The 15,579-nt window shown below is 61.4% G+C and overlaps 1 protein-coding gene across 1 annotated transcript in view; it reads left to right on the top strand.

The window, feature by feature from the left end:
* The window catches only part of ZC3H3 (zinc finger CCCH-type containing 3), a 62,191-nt gene that overhangs the window by 22,731 nt on the left and 23,881 nt on the right, over positions 1-15,579 (top strand). Inside the window, exon 4 of the mRNA XM_018058668.1 lies at positions 2,428-2,581. Coding sequence (XP_017914157.1) covers positions 2,428-2,581 — 154 coding nt within the window. The remainder of the gene's footprint in view (positions 1-2,427; positions 2,582-15,579) is intronic.

Raw genomic sequence — 15,579 nt, 5'->3', positions numbered from 1 at the left:
CACTGGAGAGCGGGAGGGTCTGCAGGCCCAGGCCGGGGGCCGTAGCACGCTGTGGGGGCGGGGCACGGGCTCTGTGCTCTTCCCCTGCCTCTTGGATCTGGAGGGCGGAGGTGTGACGCGGGAGATGTCTGGAGAGTGACAATGAGCCTCTTAAGAGGGAGGGTCTACTTAATTAATTTGTGTATTTTTGGAAGCGGTAACGGGGCACCAATAAGGAAAATGCAGTAAGTTGATGATAAAGTTGCTCTCATAGTAGGGCTGCATTGCAAAGAGATGTGAATATCAGTGCTTTTTGCAGGCGGGAGTTAGGGCCAGGCCTGGAGGCTGTGTCTCAGTCCCTTGGGCGATGGGGACTAGGGGCTTCCTGAAGGAGGTGGCACCTGGTGGAGCAGGGAGGGGATGGGAGAAGGGGGCCTGCATCTGGTCGAGGGGGCGGAGCGTGGGATGGAAGCAGCCAGGCTGGGGCGGGGGCCTCCTCAGGGCCCAGCGCCCATTCCCACCCCACACAGCTGTGCCCCAGGCTGCAGAGCAGGGCACTCCTGGGCTGTGCGGTGCGTGTCACAGCCCCAGCTGGTGGGTGGTGGCCGCTGTAGGGGTCAGAATGGGGCGGGGGGTGGGCGGCCCCACTGGAGGGGACAGGCAGGGGTCTGTCCAGGTGCAGAGGCTCTGTGAGCAGGGGGCTGGGGTGGGTTTGGAGGCCATGAGGTCAATGTGGGGCTTGATGATAACTCAGAGGAATTCTCATGTTTCTCAGCTCATAGTTGGAACAAGCTATTATTGATTTTCGTTGGTCTCTCCTTGTTTGTAAGACCTTGAAAATTCAATTCAACAAACATTTATTTATTGATACCCAGGGTATGGTGGGCTGTGTATGGTGTGGGGCTGCCCGAGGCTGCAGACCCGCCCGCTCGGTCACTCACCAGGACTGGCCCCCCAGGTGAGCCTGTGCTTTTGCTGAGCTCCCCACGTTCTCCGTGACCCCTCCTGAGCTTCCACCCTTGCGAGGAGACCGACAGATGGAGACAGGTTGGGGGGGGGATGCCAGCCCGGCCTTGCCCCGACTTCTGTGGACCCCCTTGGTGGGCAGTGGTTGTGGGTCCCTGCCATCAGTCCCGGGGAGCAGAGGCGTCCCGCGCCCTCAGCATTCCCTGGGCCTTGCAGCCCACACCTAACCTGACCCGGCTGGGTGCGTGGAGCCTGCACTTTCCTCTGTTGTGGAGATTGCTAGGAGGGCCTGGAGTCTGTGCTGCGTCCTGGCCATCTCACATGGGAAGGCGGGGCCCTTCCAGCATCTGGACAGGGAGGCATACTGCCCGTTCCAAAGGCTGTGCAGGTACGGTCACTTCGCTGGGTGGGCGGGTGGGCATGGAGAAGAGGTCCAGGCCGAGGTACTGATTGCTGACAGGGGAGGACTGGTTGTGACTTGGTGGGCTGTTGTGTTCCCAGCTCTGGGAGATGGTTTTTAGTTAGTTACCGTCACCATTCACAGAGCAGTAACTGCTTCCTGTGGGGTTTGCAGGTGCTGGGAAGATGTGTCCTTGGCCCAGGGGAGTAGGTTCAGGTCAGGACGCACTGGTTTGTGCCACTGGACAGTGGGGAGGCTGGGCACCGCCGGGACTGGCGTAAAGCAGCGAGGCACGTGGGGCCCTGTGGGGCCGCGCCCACTCCTGGGCCATGCCGGGCCCGGGCGGCCTTCAGCTGAGGGTTAGCTGATCCTTGCCCTTCCTTGTGCTGGAGTTCTGGTGGTGAGACCAGTGCATTTTCCTGGCGCCCCCGTGTGTCCATCCCCCCTAGCTGTGCTGCCCAGAACTCACCCGCTGCGGGGGTGGTGGTTGTAGCCCCCTTCCAGGCAGAGCCCTGGGCTGCATGAAGGCATGTGGAAGTGGGCCCCAGGAGAGGCGCCCTTGGGAACCTGGGCCCGAGCCGCCTGGCCTGAGTGCTGGCTGAGCCACGAGGGGTGGCAGCGCTGCGTTAGCTTTAATTATCTGGGCAGTTAGAGCCGTGCGTTACGAAAGGCGGGAATTAGATGCGTTCCTTGAAGCCATGGAGAAATTGCTGGCTATCAAGTTGAGGGAACTGGGGCAAAACAGATCCCTGTTAATTGCATGAAACCTTCAGCAAGGAGGAAAGCTGTGGTGTATATCACTCTGCAAAATGTTATGGAAACGGAAGTGATTAAGGACATAAATCTGCGTGGATGCAGGGGGCGAGTGAGGGTGGCCAGAGAGATGAGCGCCTTGCACCCCAGCCTCCGCGGCCCACCCACAGCCCCTCCTCACTGCCCACGGGAGCTGGGCCTGCCCTGCTGCTGGCTCTGGCTGCAGGAGCTGCTGGGCTCCCCGGAGCGGGGTGGGTGTGGGCAGGGTGGATCGAGCAGTGGGCAGCTCCCCCACCTCCCCTGACCACTGTGTCTGGGTCTCCCTGCAGCCTCCAGCCTGCATGGCCAGCGGCCCCCTCCCACCAGCAAAGTGATCAAGACGCGCTACCGCATCGTCAAGAAGACCCCGACCTCGCCTCTCAGCACCGCCCCCGGCCCCCTGGCCCCCCCGTCCTGGCGGGCCCGGCGGCTCTCCCTATCCAGGTAAGAGGCCTGCGCCTAGTTGGCTCCAGAGGCTGGGGTGGGCCGGAGGGCCTCAGGGCCTGAGCGCACCTCCTCAAGTGCTTGGTCTGTAGTTGGCTGATTTTTTCACCCAGCAATTTCTGCACAAGTCGTGTGGCCAGCCTGTGTGTGCCACGCACTCGTGCATTCTCACGCTCCCTGTCCCGTTATTAGCAAGCCGCTGGAGCTGGTCTGGGAGCAGCCACGGCCCAGACTGTTGAGGCCACACCACACTGGGTGTCCCTCAGGGAGAAGCTTCTGGTGAGAGAGGCTGGGCCAGCTCTCTGTCCTACGGCGATCGTCAGGGGCCGGAGGCAAGGCTACAGCCTGCTCCACCTGCCGGCCCCAGGGGCCTGCTGCTCGCGAGGGCTGTGGCCTGGCTCCGGGCGGCCTTTGGCTGAGGGCATGTGCAGGCTGGGTGGCCGTGGGAGAGGAGCTGGGGACCTGTTGGCCCGCGGTAGGTGTGCCAGGAGGTCAGCCTGCCCAGGCGGTCAGCAGTGCCCACCACCCTCCTCCCTCCCGCTAGGCCAGACGAAACTTGGCCCTGCTGCCGGCTTTTCTGGAGGCGATAGCTGGAAGTATATTTTAAATTAATTTTACTGTACTTTTTGTAATATTTTTGTTTTAAATAGATTTATAAGCATCTTGGGGGCTATTTCTACAAATTTATGAAGATAATTTTCACTCTCTCGATAAGGTTAAATTTACACCTGCTATTTCCATATTAATTCACAGTGCTAAGTGGGTCTAATTTTCTTCCGTTCTCCTATCTGGTGAGCATGGCCTTTCCTAATGCAATTTCCCCCTCACTAAATCACTGTGATCGGGAGTCATGATCGAGCTAAATTAACTTAAATTAATTTACTTAATAAGAGCCCCAGATCATCGTGAATGAGGTTCAGATTTATTGATTCTTGCTCCCGCCTCCCCCCCTGCAATCGGCGTCCGGCCACCTCGGCAGCCCAGGCCTGTCCCCGCCTCTGCCAGGCTGTGTGACTTTTGTCAGGAGGCGCCAGTGGGCCTCTCCTTCTGGCTCCTGGGGTCACGGGAGCCCAGGTGTGGATCCAGCTGGGCCAGTATTGAGTGCTGAGTGTGCCAGGCTGTGATGGGGTCACTGATCAGAAATGAGCGCCAGGCTTAAGGGGCAGGGTTCTTGAGGGGGGAGGTGGCCAGGCGCGCCCCCGAGGCAGCCTCCGCCTCAGTTTCAGCCAAGTGTCCAGCCCCTCAGGCGGAGGATGGCCCAGTCAGCAGCAGAGCCTGGGCTGTGCCTCCCCTTCAGCTCTGGGGACTGGCGGGGCTGCTGCATGGACAGGTAGTGGGGTCCACATTTGGGTCGGGTGCACAGCACGGGCTGCTGGGACAGGCCCAACCAGCCTGGCCGCCAGCCCCTCTCGGCCACTGCCTGCCTGAAGCTCCACATCCCCGTCAAGGCGGTCCGGGCCTGGTGGGGAGGCTAGGTCGCCGCCCAGGAGCCTTGCCAGGTGCCTGGGGTGCCAGCCCCGCAGCCCTGGCCGTGCTTGGTGGCTGCAGCTGCTCCAGCTCTCAGCAGCCCGGTGCGGAGGTGTGGCCAAGACACGTGTTAGCTGAGGGCGGGTGTGGGGCCTGCTCGGGGGCTGCTTCCCTGAAGGCCTTTCTGACCCTCGCCAGGCGCCTGGGCGGCCCCTGAACGTGGTCTGGGGGTGGGGGAGCTGAGTGGCTGAGAGGCCCAGGAAGTGTGGCTGCCAGTGGATGAGTTCCTGTGCCCAAGGTCACCTGTGCCCTGGCGGGGCCTCCTCCTCGGCCTCCTCCTCCGCCCACCACTGCCCGGCCTGCCGTCAGCTGCTCACGCCCAGCTCAGCTTGTCAAGGCAGCAGGATGGGCCTGTCCCCGGAACCGGCGGCCACCTTGATGCCTGTCCACGTTGCTCCTTCAGTCCCTCAGAGTTGGGGCTGCCTGTGTGTGGCTGGCAGGTGGTGGAGAGGCCCCAGGGCCTGCTGGCCTTGACTCTGATCTCTGTCCTGCAGCGGCAGCTTCCCCAGCTCTCCCTGGCAGAAGGAGGAGTTGGGATGGCAACTGGGCTGAGGCCAGGATGGGCTCCTGGCCGCTGAGTAACCACGAAGCAGGGCTGTCCACCAGGCACCAGACTGAGCCCAGGGACCAAGAGCTTTTCTCGGGCTCCTGATTGGTGCCCCAGGGAGAAAGGACACCAGCGGTGGGGCTGGCGGGTAGGCCCTGCTGTCCTGAGGTCTCAGGAGGGCGTGTGGCCTCCGAACGCTGCAGCCTGCTCTCACCCCACCCGCTCATCCTCGGGAGGCAGCGGCCTCTCTGCCTGACCCCTGCCCTTCTGGAACCAGTGGGGTGGGTGTCCCCAGACCTGGCTCCTGGTGTCCAGGAAGTGACAGAGACGGCAGCGTCCTTGGCTTCTGCCCCCCGGAGGCCCGTGAGCCTCACTGTGGCCTGACCCACGTGCCAGCGTGGCCACCGCTGTTAGCGCTGTCCCGTGTACCAGGGCGCACGTCTGCCTCACGAGATGGCTTTGCATTTTGCCCCCTGATTTAGACGGAAACCTACCTACTCTGAGCCCCCAGTCAGTTTTGGCCTCATGTTGTGGGGGCTAAGGCCCACCTGGTAGCCTACATTTGCAGCAGGAGGCTGGGGTCCCCGCCCACCCCCGTTGTCTGCTCTGGAGGTGGAGGAAGTTCTGGTGCTGCTGTGGTGAGGCTCTGACTCCAGAAACACCTGAGAGGAAAGTCCGCTGGAAGTAGGGGCGTTAGCCCATCAGGTCCATCTGCTGGTCAGCCCTCATCCCATTGGGGCAGATGGAAGGTGGGAAGCCCCTGAACAGCAGGTCCTGGAAATATGCACTCCCAACCCGGACACTGCCCACCAGGCTCCCTAGACATGTGTCTGTCGTCACATTGAAAGCCCTTGGCTGCCCTGGCCAGGAGAGTGTGCAGAGGCCCGAGCAGGCGGGACACAGTGGCGTCTGCCCCTCCTGGGAGTGACGCTGGCATGAGTTACCCTCGGCGCTGTTCCATGCTGCTGTCCAGGTTGGCAGATGCCCCACTGGGGGGCTGCCTGGCTGTGGGGGCCACAGAGACTGGCCCTGCGGGCCCAGGCTGGTGCTCGCTCCAGAGGGGCTCACGGAGTGTGCCCCAGAGCTGAGGCTCACGCTGAGAGAGGGCTTAATATTTTTATTCTAAGATTTGTGGATTTGCCATGCCCTCGCTGACTTCCAGCAAGTTCATGAATCTGAACTGAAGCTGAGATGTGACTTATGTCCCTAAACGGCCTGTCACTTGTTTTCTCTCCGAATTCATCTGATGGGAAAGTGCGGAATAAACAGAAGCCGCTGTGCTTAAGCAGCCGCGTCTGCAGGCTGCGCTACCCTGACTACAAATGGTGCTGTCACCGGGCCTGCCGCCCGCCGTGCTGCCCTCTTTTATTTTATTTTTGTGTCTGTGCAGTAAATCTTAAGTAATCTCAAATGTATGACGAGGTTTGGGCCATGACTTTGAAGGCTCTAAAGCGCTTCTCCAAAGTGACACTCCTCGTTGTGAGGATGGGCAGCGTCCCTGCGGGGACCATGGCTCCGCGCTGTCCCCTCAGCCGCCCTTCTGGGGAGCAGGCAGCCCCCTTGCCCCACCCAGCCTCCCCCCACCTGCCTTGCCAGGGTGCTGGGCGGCCTGGGCTGCCACGAGCAGACGCTGCACGTGGGGCTGCTCACACAGATGTTGACTGCTCCGTCTGGAGCTGGATGTCTGAGGTCAGGGCCACCCCTCCTCCTGTGGCACACGGCCGCCTGCCTGCTGTGTCCTCACCTGAGAGGGAGACAGAAGCCCGGGTCTCACGGGGACACTCATCCTGTCACGGGCCTGCCCTGATGACCTCGCCTCACTCTCGTGCACGCGTGTGTGCTAGGTCGCCTCAGTCATGGCTGACTGTGACCCCGTGGCTGTAGCCCACCAGGCTCCTCTGTCCTCGAGATGCTCCAGGCAAGAACACTGGAGTGGGTTGCCACGCCCTCCTCCAGGGGATCTTCCCGACCCAGGGATCGACCCAGGTTTCCCACATCGCAGGCTTTACCGTCTGAGCTGCCAGGGAAGCCCCATCTCACCCTCTCACCCCCCAAACGCCCCGTCTCCAAACAGTGTCACACTGTGGCTAGGGCCTCAACATGGGAATTTGGGGGGACACAGCCTTGAGTCAGTGCAGGGGTGTCCTCTGAGGGCAGTGGGACTAGGGTCCCCACAGTCCCCCACCCTGGCCTGAAGGGTCTGTGGCACTTGGAGGAGCTCAGGGGGCACCCCTGGGGAAGCAGCACCCCCCCCCGAGCCCCACCCCAACTCCGGGGGCCAGCCTGGGGGTGCGCAGAGGCCCTCCCAGCTCAGCCCAGGTGGGGCTCGCAGGGTGCCCCGGGCTGGGCAGCGGGGACCCCTCCCCCGAGGGGCTCCCCACGGGCAGCCGTCCTGTGCCGGGCAAGTTCTCTGGTCAGAAGTCAGCAGAGAGTGAAGCGGAAGCTGCCGTGGGTCGAGTGCCAGGAAGCACTGAGACTCGTCCAGGCTGACAGAGGTTGTGGGCCCAGAGGAGGCTTCTCTGGGCAGGGGCCGTGGGGTCGGTGAGGGCCACGTGGCGGGGGCTTCCCAGGGCGGGGACGTAGCCCAGGGTGTCTGCTCAGAGGGCAGTGGCCGCGGGAGGTGCTGGGGGTGAGATAGGCCTGCTGCTGCACCTGCGGGGGCCGCAGCCTTCCTCCAGACGGCCCCCTCCCCAGGAGACTGCTATGTGCAGCCCTGGGTCACACACGGGGTGCCTTGTGCTGTGAGGGCGCCCTCCTGCCCTGGGGCAGAGCCTGGCTCCACCCAGCTGTGGCTCTGGCTGCCCTGCCGCCAGTGAGTGGCCTGTCGGACAGCGGAGGAGGGCCCTGGGCCAAGCGCCACTCAGGCAGCTCCCATAGGGGCTCTGAAGGGGCCGTGCAAGTGGAATGCAGTTTTGAACTGGTCCTGCTACAAAGGGACGTGTCCGTTTCAAGCGGGGATAATGATGGGTGTGGGGGCGGGGCTGGTGGCTCTGTGGGCAGTGGGCCTTCGAGGTGGTCCTGGTTCCGTGTCAGAGGCAGTCTCTGCCCCCTCACTGGGTGTGTGAGACGCCAGGTGAGAGCACTTCCTTGGGGCGTTTGAGTGGGACAGGAGGGGCCCCCACACTCTGCAGGGCCTGCCGTGGCCCCCACGGGCTGCTCCCTCTGGAGACAGGCCTTCCACTTGGGCTGGAGATCGCGGGTGTTTGCACATGAGCCCTGGCTGAGTGTTTTCTCTCCTGGGTCGTCAGTGCCGCAGCTCAGTCCTGGCCAAACAGAGCAGGCACAGAGTCTGGTACCCAGGCAGGTGGCTCTGGTGACGCCTCGCTGCCCCTGGGTCTCTGGAAGAGGAGCCAGTCCATGCCTTTCTCTTGTCCACTCAGTCCCCAGGTACTCGTGGAAGGCCTGCCCTGTGTCAGGCCCCTGCTTGTCTGGAAGCTGTGGCCCAGTGGCAAACAGACTGTGTTGGGCCCCACCTGGGCGTGACTGCCGCCGAGGTCTCCGCCAGGCCTGGCTGTGCTGAGTGGAGGGGGCCAGGCACAGCTCTGTTCAGACGGTCACTGCCGGGCTGCAGCCCTGCTCTGTGGCTCGTGCCCTGAGTGGCTGCTTTATGTCAGCATGTTGGGGACACTGCCCTGTTGCGGCTGACCCCCGTCCACCCCAGGGGAGCTGTGAGCCAAGGGCTGTCGGGGAGAGGGCTGCGTCAGGAGGCAGGGTGGGGCTGGGCCAGTGGGCAGGGCGGGTTGGCAGGCAGTCGCCATGGGCTCACGGCCTCACTCTTGGTCCCTTTCCTAGTCAGTTTCTAGCATGCAGTGTTTCGGGTAACTTTATTCTCACCTACACAGAAGCAGAGAAGAGTTGCAATAATGGTACATGGAACCACAGTGTTCTTTGCCTGGGCACCCCGATTCTGGGCACGCCGCTCCATCTGCTGCGCTGTCCCCTCTGCTCCGTCCCCTCTGTGGGGACGCCCTTCGGCAGGAGCCCTGTAGATCCCTCAGGGTGTTTGTCGTGCCCAGCCGTGTGAGCGGCCTGTCCCTGCTGGGCCTCCTGCCCCGGGGGCGCAGCGTCCTGCAGGGAGCTGCCGCCCCTCCACCCCATCGCCCTGTATGTCCTTCTCGCATGCACTCGAGGTCCTCACTTGACAGACTGTGAGCTGTTACCGTTTGCTCCATTCTAACCGTCCATTTGCCTTCGCACTGGCCTGTGGAGGCCCCTCTGGGCTGCTCCGGCTCCCTCCATGTGGCACCGCCCCTCACCGAGCCTCCTTCGCCCGCACAGCAGAAGCTTCCAGGCTCACCTGGGACTTTGGCTCCATGGGCCCGACTCCTGGGAGCCCAGTAGCTCCTGGTGGTTCTCAGCCGTGAGGGGGCTCTCTCAACAGTGCTGACGGGTGACGGGAGCTTGTCGAGGGGTCTGGGCGGGGGTGTGCCTCCTCCTCGCAGGCCTTCTGGGTTCCCGTCATGGCATGCTCTCAACGTGTATGGCTCTCTGGCGCTCTCACTCGCAGTCTCCTGGTCACCAGGGGTGTTGGACACTTAGGCACAGACGCTCGAGGCCCTTCCTGTCCCCTGTGTCTTTCGTGCTCACAGCCTGGGTCCATTTTTAATGGCTGGTTTGTCTTCTGCTCCTGAGCCACGGGACCCATCCACTTGTGTAGGGCTCTGTGTCCAGCTTTTCCCACCTCGGAGCCTGGGGTGGGTCCACCAGGGCTCTCGGCCCTCTGGGGGCTTGTGTCGCCAGCCTTGGCCCCCGTTCAGCGTGAGGTCGAGGAGTGAGGTCGCAGACCCCTCCTGGGGGCTCTTGCCTGGCCTGGCGGCGCTCTGCGGCATCGCCTGCCTCTCGCAGCGCCTTTGTGCTGGAGCCTGGCCTCTGCCCTCACGACAGACGCCTGTGTGCTCCGAGAACAGACTCTCCTGCGCCCGCGGGAGCCACCGAGAGCACGCCATGTGGGATTTGAAGAGAGAGGAAAGAAATCACAGCAGGAAGTTCAGCCTGCGGGTGACAGCAGGGGCGCAGAGGGGTTGCGAGACCAGAACTCTTGGTGCTGAGCTTCAGAGGGGTTGGGGTGCCTCCTCTGGGCCTTCTTAGGGACTCGGTGGGACTGGCAGGGGTCAGGGCGGGCCCTGGGGTGACCCCATCCCCTCTCCTGCCTCCCACCCGCCTGCCTCCCTGCATGATGCTGAAGCAGGTCTCCTCTGGCAGGTTTTTTAGGATTCTATTTTATGAGAACAGGCGGTTACGGCTCCCCGAGTGCTGTAAAAGTTAATGTGATGGCCTCCCTGTGCCTGTGCTCATTTTTATAATTTTTTATTTTATGAAACAGGACAGAGAGCTTAGTGACTTATTACTATTCATTTCGTTTCAATGCAGTAAATATTGATTCAGTTGGGGGTTTTCAATTTAAACCGCTTGGCGATTATATAAAATATTACTGGCCTCTGAAATTATGCTTACCGATCCCTTCGGCTGCTCATTAAGGAAGGAGTGCAGTTGTGGGTCCCTTTGCCTCCATCATTCTAATAGATGGTCTGAGGTGCGTTTCTGCGCGGGAGGTGCCACGGAAACTGCTGGCGGGGGCCTGACAGCAAGGATGCAACTCTTAATTTGGAAGTCGCTTCAGAGCGAGCCTAGGTGGTTTATTCATTTCTCTAAGTCTAGCAGGCCTTTCGGCTGTCGGCAGCCCTGAGGCCTGAAGCCTGCCTGCCTCCTCGGTGGGGCTTGGGAGGGCCTGGGGCCTTGGCTTCTCGCCCCCTTGGTGGTTTCGGGGAGGTGAGGGAGGCCAGCCTTGCCAGGTCACGGCTGCCCCTGTGGGCACAGGGGCTGGGGTGCCATGGGTGCCTGCTCTCCCTCCAGAACCTGGTCCAGAGGGGCCTTGCTTGGCCTCGTTAGAGCCCAGTTCCTGGCTGGTAGGCCAGGCGTGGGACATAGGACCCTGAGGGGCCCAGGCCGGCCGCCGTCTTCCTCTTCTGTCCGTGCTCTGTCAGCGCGCCACCCTGGGTGGGCTGGCACGTGGAGCCCCCGCCCAGGGCTGCCCTGACTTCAAACCAGCTGGTCATCTGGGCCCGGTCTGTCCCCCTCCTCCCCAGCACGGGCAGCTCCAGGGTGGGCCATGTGAGGTCGGTCGGGGGCAGCGGCCAGCACTGCCGGGGCCCAGCACCAAGGAGACGGTGTGCTCGGCGGGGCCACCGGTGCTACACAGCCCCTGGGCAGGGGCGAAGCTGGGCCGTCCTCCTTGGCCAGCTCTGAGCAGACACTGACAGAGGCGTGCAGGTGCCTGTGTGGGGCTCCGTCCGAGCCTCTGGTCCACCCTCCTCGGCGTCCACACGGTGCTGTGACAGTCACCCCTGAGGCAGCTCCGTGCCCCGCTTCTTCCTCGGCTGTGGGGCTGCTGGTGTGGGCCCGGGTCACGGGCCCGGGTTGCTGCAGTGTTTGTGGCTAGACTTCATGACAGGTGGCACCTGGGTTCCACCTGTGGAGGGTGTGGGAAGTGGCACACACCGGACTCACCTCTTCTGCATCTCAGGCTGGAGCTGCCGGCACACGGCACTGGGCCCTTCCCTCTCCAGGCCCACCGCGAGCTGGCCCGGAGCCCATGGGCCAGGGCGTCTCTCTGGGCTGGTGCCCCTGAGGCCATGCGGGTTGGCAGGAGCCGAGGAGGGCTGGTCGGGCATGGTGGCCCCTGGCGTGGCCTGTGTTCTGCTCCCGCCAGGCTCTGCCACAGGCCCCTCTGGGACGGTCTCTGTCGTCTGCAGCCCCAAGTTGCCCGCCTGTGCTGCTGGTCTCCCGTCTGTGTGTGACTCGTGGGCCCTCCAGCCTTTGGCCTTCTGTCTTCAGTCTCTCTGTCCTGCTTTCCTGTCACTGCCTTCTCACGTCGGTGGCTTCCTCGCTCTCTGTCCCTTTTCTCCACGCACGGACACGTGCACCCCTCCCTCTGTCCTGCCCCCTGGCACCTTGGCTGCTTGCAGGTGCCTGGAGCAGGGAGGCGAGGAGGCCGCCCTTGTCCCTGGCCCCTCTGGCAGTGACCCTCGAGCCTCCCTTGTGCAGCCTGGCAGGGCAGCGCTGCCCCAGGTCACCCTTGTCCTTGCCACACGTGAACCCCCCGCGTGGACCCCAGGCCATCCACAGCGCACTGCGTCTCGATCGTGGCCCCCCCGCTGCGTGGACCCAGGCCATCCACAGTGCACTGCGTCTCAATCGTGGACGTGCAGCTGGTGTCTCTGCTTTTCGGGAGCTGGCTCAAGTGTCCAGGGCCTGCCCGGCAGCCTTCAGACCAGCAGAAGAAAAGAGTCGGGCAGGTGACGCGTCACGCAGGCCAGCCCTGCAGGGCCCCGTGTGACTGGCCACCGCGTGGCCGCCCCACGTGCTTGGCAACATGCCTCACGGAGATACCAGTGGATAGGCCAGAGTGCTTCAGAGCAAACCTAGAGGGAACCCTTTCGTTCGCCTGAGCGAAGCTTCGCTCTGTAGGCAGCAGGACTGTCAGAAGGACGCTGGGAGGGTCCCTCAAGGCCCCTCCCCCTGGAGCCCCGTGGGGCTTCCCTCAGTCGTGCCCAGGCCCCAGCCACACCTCGCACCAAGCCTTTGTGCGTCTGTGTCGGTGCCCCCAGGGGTTCCTGGGGGTGAGGGACAGGGAAGCTGGGAATACTGCTCCTGACAGGAAGAAATGAAACGGCCTTGTCACCCAGCGGTTCCTGGGTGCCTTACACAATCAAACACCGTTTTAAACACCACTTTTATCTTGGTTTTAGAGGTGGTAGTAAAGCAGCATTCAGATAATCAATACCACATTTAACTCTTTGCATATATCAACCTCCAGCCTGGTCGTACCCCAAAGCACAGTTCCCCTCTCAGGGCCTCTGGAGATGGGTGAGGGAAGGCGCTGTTCTAGGGGTTTCCCTGGACGGGAAAACAGGCTCCCTGAGTTGGCTGTGGGGTGTGGGGGCTCGCTGTGCTGCGGGCCATGCCCTACAGGCCCTGCTGGGCCTCAGGCCGCCTGGCTGCTGCCTGTCCCCAAGGCCCCACGTGCGTCTCTCAGGCGCTCTGGGCAGGCAGCTCCCAGCAGGCACGGGCACCCTCGGGTGGGCTGGGCACGTGCTACCCCTGCCAGAGCTCCAGTTAACCTCCTTCTCCCCTCCTGTGCTTGCCCGCCCCCAACAGTGTGTGCCCTGTGGGTCCTCAGAGGGGGGCCTTCAGTAACCCCTCAGCCACCCCTTGCCATTTAGGGCTCCGTCCAGCATCTGCTGAACCAGACGCTCAGCAGCGCTTGCTCCAGGTGGGAGGGACTGCGGGTGCAGAGTCTCTGTGTGCTGGGACAGGTCCAGCGACTGCTGCCCTCCCCCGCCACCCGCGCTCCCCGCAGGGCGGGACCCTGACCCCGCTGCTGCGAGCCTGACTGGCAGCCTGCCTCCTGGAGTCCGGGCAGCCGGCGAGCGAGCTGGTTTATTTTTCTCTGACTTTCCTCGAAGTCAGCAAGGTTTCTGTGGCTGCCCCGCCCACTCCCCAGAGTAAGGAGCCCCGGTTTAATTTGCGGTTAGATGTCTGTTAAGATTGCGTCCACTTCCCAAGTCAGCACTTAATTGGCAAGGCGCTTGATTTAACAGCGTGGGAGCCTCCACCGGAAAAATGGCTTGAATAAATCACCGCCTGACGCCAGAAAATAGATATAATCTCAGCATTAACTACATTAATAGTAGCAGGAGCCGAATTAAGAAAGCCATAAAGCATAGGCGGGGGAGCATAAATTATGGCCCGGGCTCTGTCCCTCGGCGGGGCTACTCTGGGGGCCCCGTGGGTGTGTCCGGGGCGGGGTTTGCTTTGGGGCGCGGGCTGCCAGCTGTGGCGCCCCACCCTGCTGGGCTCCGGTCCTTGAAGGGTGGGCTTCGTCCCCTTGCCCTTCAGGGCTCCCCCCAACCCGCCCCTCGCCCTAGTGGGGGTCGTAGGGGCTGAGTGCTTTGCACCTGGATGGTCGTCCGCTGGTAGGTGCGGCAAGGACTCTGCCATATGAGACCCTGTGCAGACTGCGCTGCCTCCACCTCCCGCTCCCACAGAAGGCTTCCCCCAGGGTTCTGCCTCTTGGGGAAGCCTTCCGGAGGCCTCCCGGGGCTGGCGGTGGAGGTGGATGCTGCCTGAACCGCAGCCTCCTAGGGTGGTGGATGCTGGACTGTAGCCGGGGGGCCGGTCTCCGCGGCGGCTGCCCTAGTCTGCCCTGGTGCCGCAGCAAGGGGCTGTCCTGCTCGGCGGTGACCTACTGTCCGCCTCGCTGAGGTGGGTCCATCCAGGCCGGGCCTCGGCCCCTGGGCTGTAGGGAGAGTCAGGTACGCACCTTCTGCCACGCTGGTATGCGTCTTCTGTCCTTCCAGGTGTTAGCTGCCCCTGCCAGAAACTTTGCCTATTCTGTAGAAGAGATTGCGATCCAGTGTTCATTCAGACTTTGGTGGTTTTTGTTGCTGCCACGCCACCTGGCCTGTGGGATCACAGTTCCCCCAGCAGGGATTGAACACCCGCCTTGGCGGTGGAAGAGCCAGACCGCTAGACGCACCAGGGAGCTCCTGTGCAGGGTGCTCCCCCCGTATGTCCCCACCTACCCTGTGGTCCCTCTCCTATGTCTGGAAAAGCTATGTCTCCTTTAATGTCAGTTGCATGCATGCTCTTTGTTCATTCAGTTCAGCGTTTTTTTTGTGCACTGATCATTTGCCTCTAGCCTGTTTCTTACAGGTTTTCAAGAATCTAAATATTTGGGGGGGTGGGGGGGACACCGTTTTGTCAGACTACACATTTTTCCTCAGTTTCTGTTTTGCCTTTTGTTTGTGAAGGTTTTTAATGGAGCTTTTATGTTTTCTGTGTTCTTAGATCTGTCGGTCTCTTAAGACTTAGTATATATAACACACTGAATTGCTTAGAGCCACTTTCCTTGTCCCGTGGTTACATGGGTTCAGCTATTCTCTTCTAGAGCTGTACTTTCTAGTTTTACATTTAAAATTGTAATCTACCTGGAATTTATTTGGAGACTTGGTGTGAGATTAAAGGTCAAATTTAATTTTGTTTAACGCTTATCTGGTTGTCTTCCGGAACATTTATTAAACATTCAGACCTTTTCCCATTGTTTAAAAATGTCACCTTTATTATGTAAAATCTTGTTGCTGAACTTGGCCTTCTGAACAGACCTTTGATTTCCATAGGCAAAACGTGTGGTTTGTTTGTATTTTCAGTGGTCAGTTCTGTGGATTTTTATCTTGTGTACCTACCACAGGGTGTGCCCATTACCTACCCCCGGACATTACCTACCCTGTGCAGGGTGCTCCCCCCGTATGTCCCCACCTACCCTGTGGTCCCTCTCCTATGTCTGGAAAAGCTATGTCTCAAAACTCTTGAAATTCATGTAAGTAGGTTCGTAATAATAGGTGCTGTTTTGTGTAACTCCTTTTGCTTACCATTTGTTATCCAAACAGACTCTTAGGCTAAAAGTCTGAATCCCAGTGTGGCTTTTTGGAGATGAGAGGTGATCAAGGCTGAATGAGGTCGTCAGGGTGGGGCCCTGATCTGATAGAATTGGTGTCTTTATATGAGGAGGGAGAGCTGACAGGGCCTGCTCTCCAGTCACCTCTGCAGGCGCCTTGATCCAGGCTGCTGGCCTCCAGGACTGTGGGGAGATGGGGTGATCTACAGCAGCCTGAGCCAGCTTGTCCTGCTCCTCCCCAGGTGTGCCCACACTGCTCTCCGTGTGCTCTCAGTGGACATCTGGGGGCCACTTGTCTCTGCTGCTCTGTCCTGTGGGGCATGCTGCCGAGTGACGAGGAGCTGCAGCCTCAGTGGGCAGGTGGATGCTGGGCAGCGGGCAGCTGGGGAGGACCCCCAGGCTGCACACGCGAGGTAGTGTGCAGTGCCCTGTGCAGTCTTTCACCCACGTTTTTATTAGTTGGTCTTT

Source organism: Capra hircus, chromosome 14 (assembly GCF_001704415.2).
Source record: "Capra hircus breed San Clemente chromosome 14, ASM170441v1, whole genome shotgun sequence".
Classification (NCBI taxonomy): Eukaryota; Metazoa; Chordata; class Mammalia; order Artiodactyla; family Bovidae; genus Capra; species Capra hircus.
Note: the sequence above shows the minus strand (reverse complement) of the source record. Positions and strands in the feature narration are given on the sequence as shown.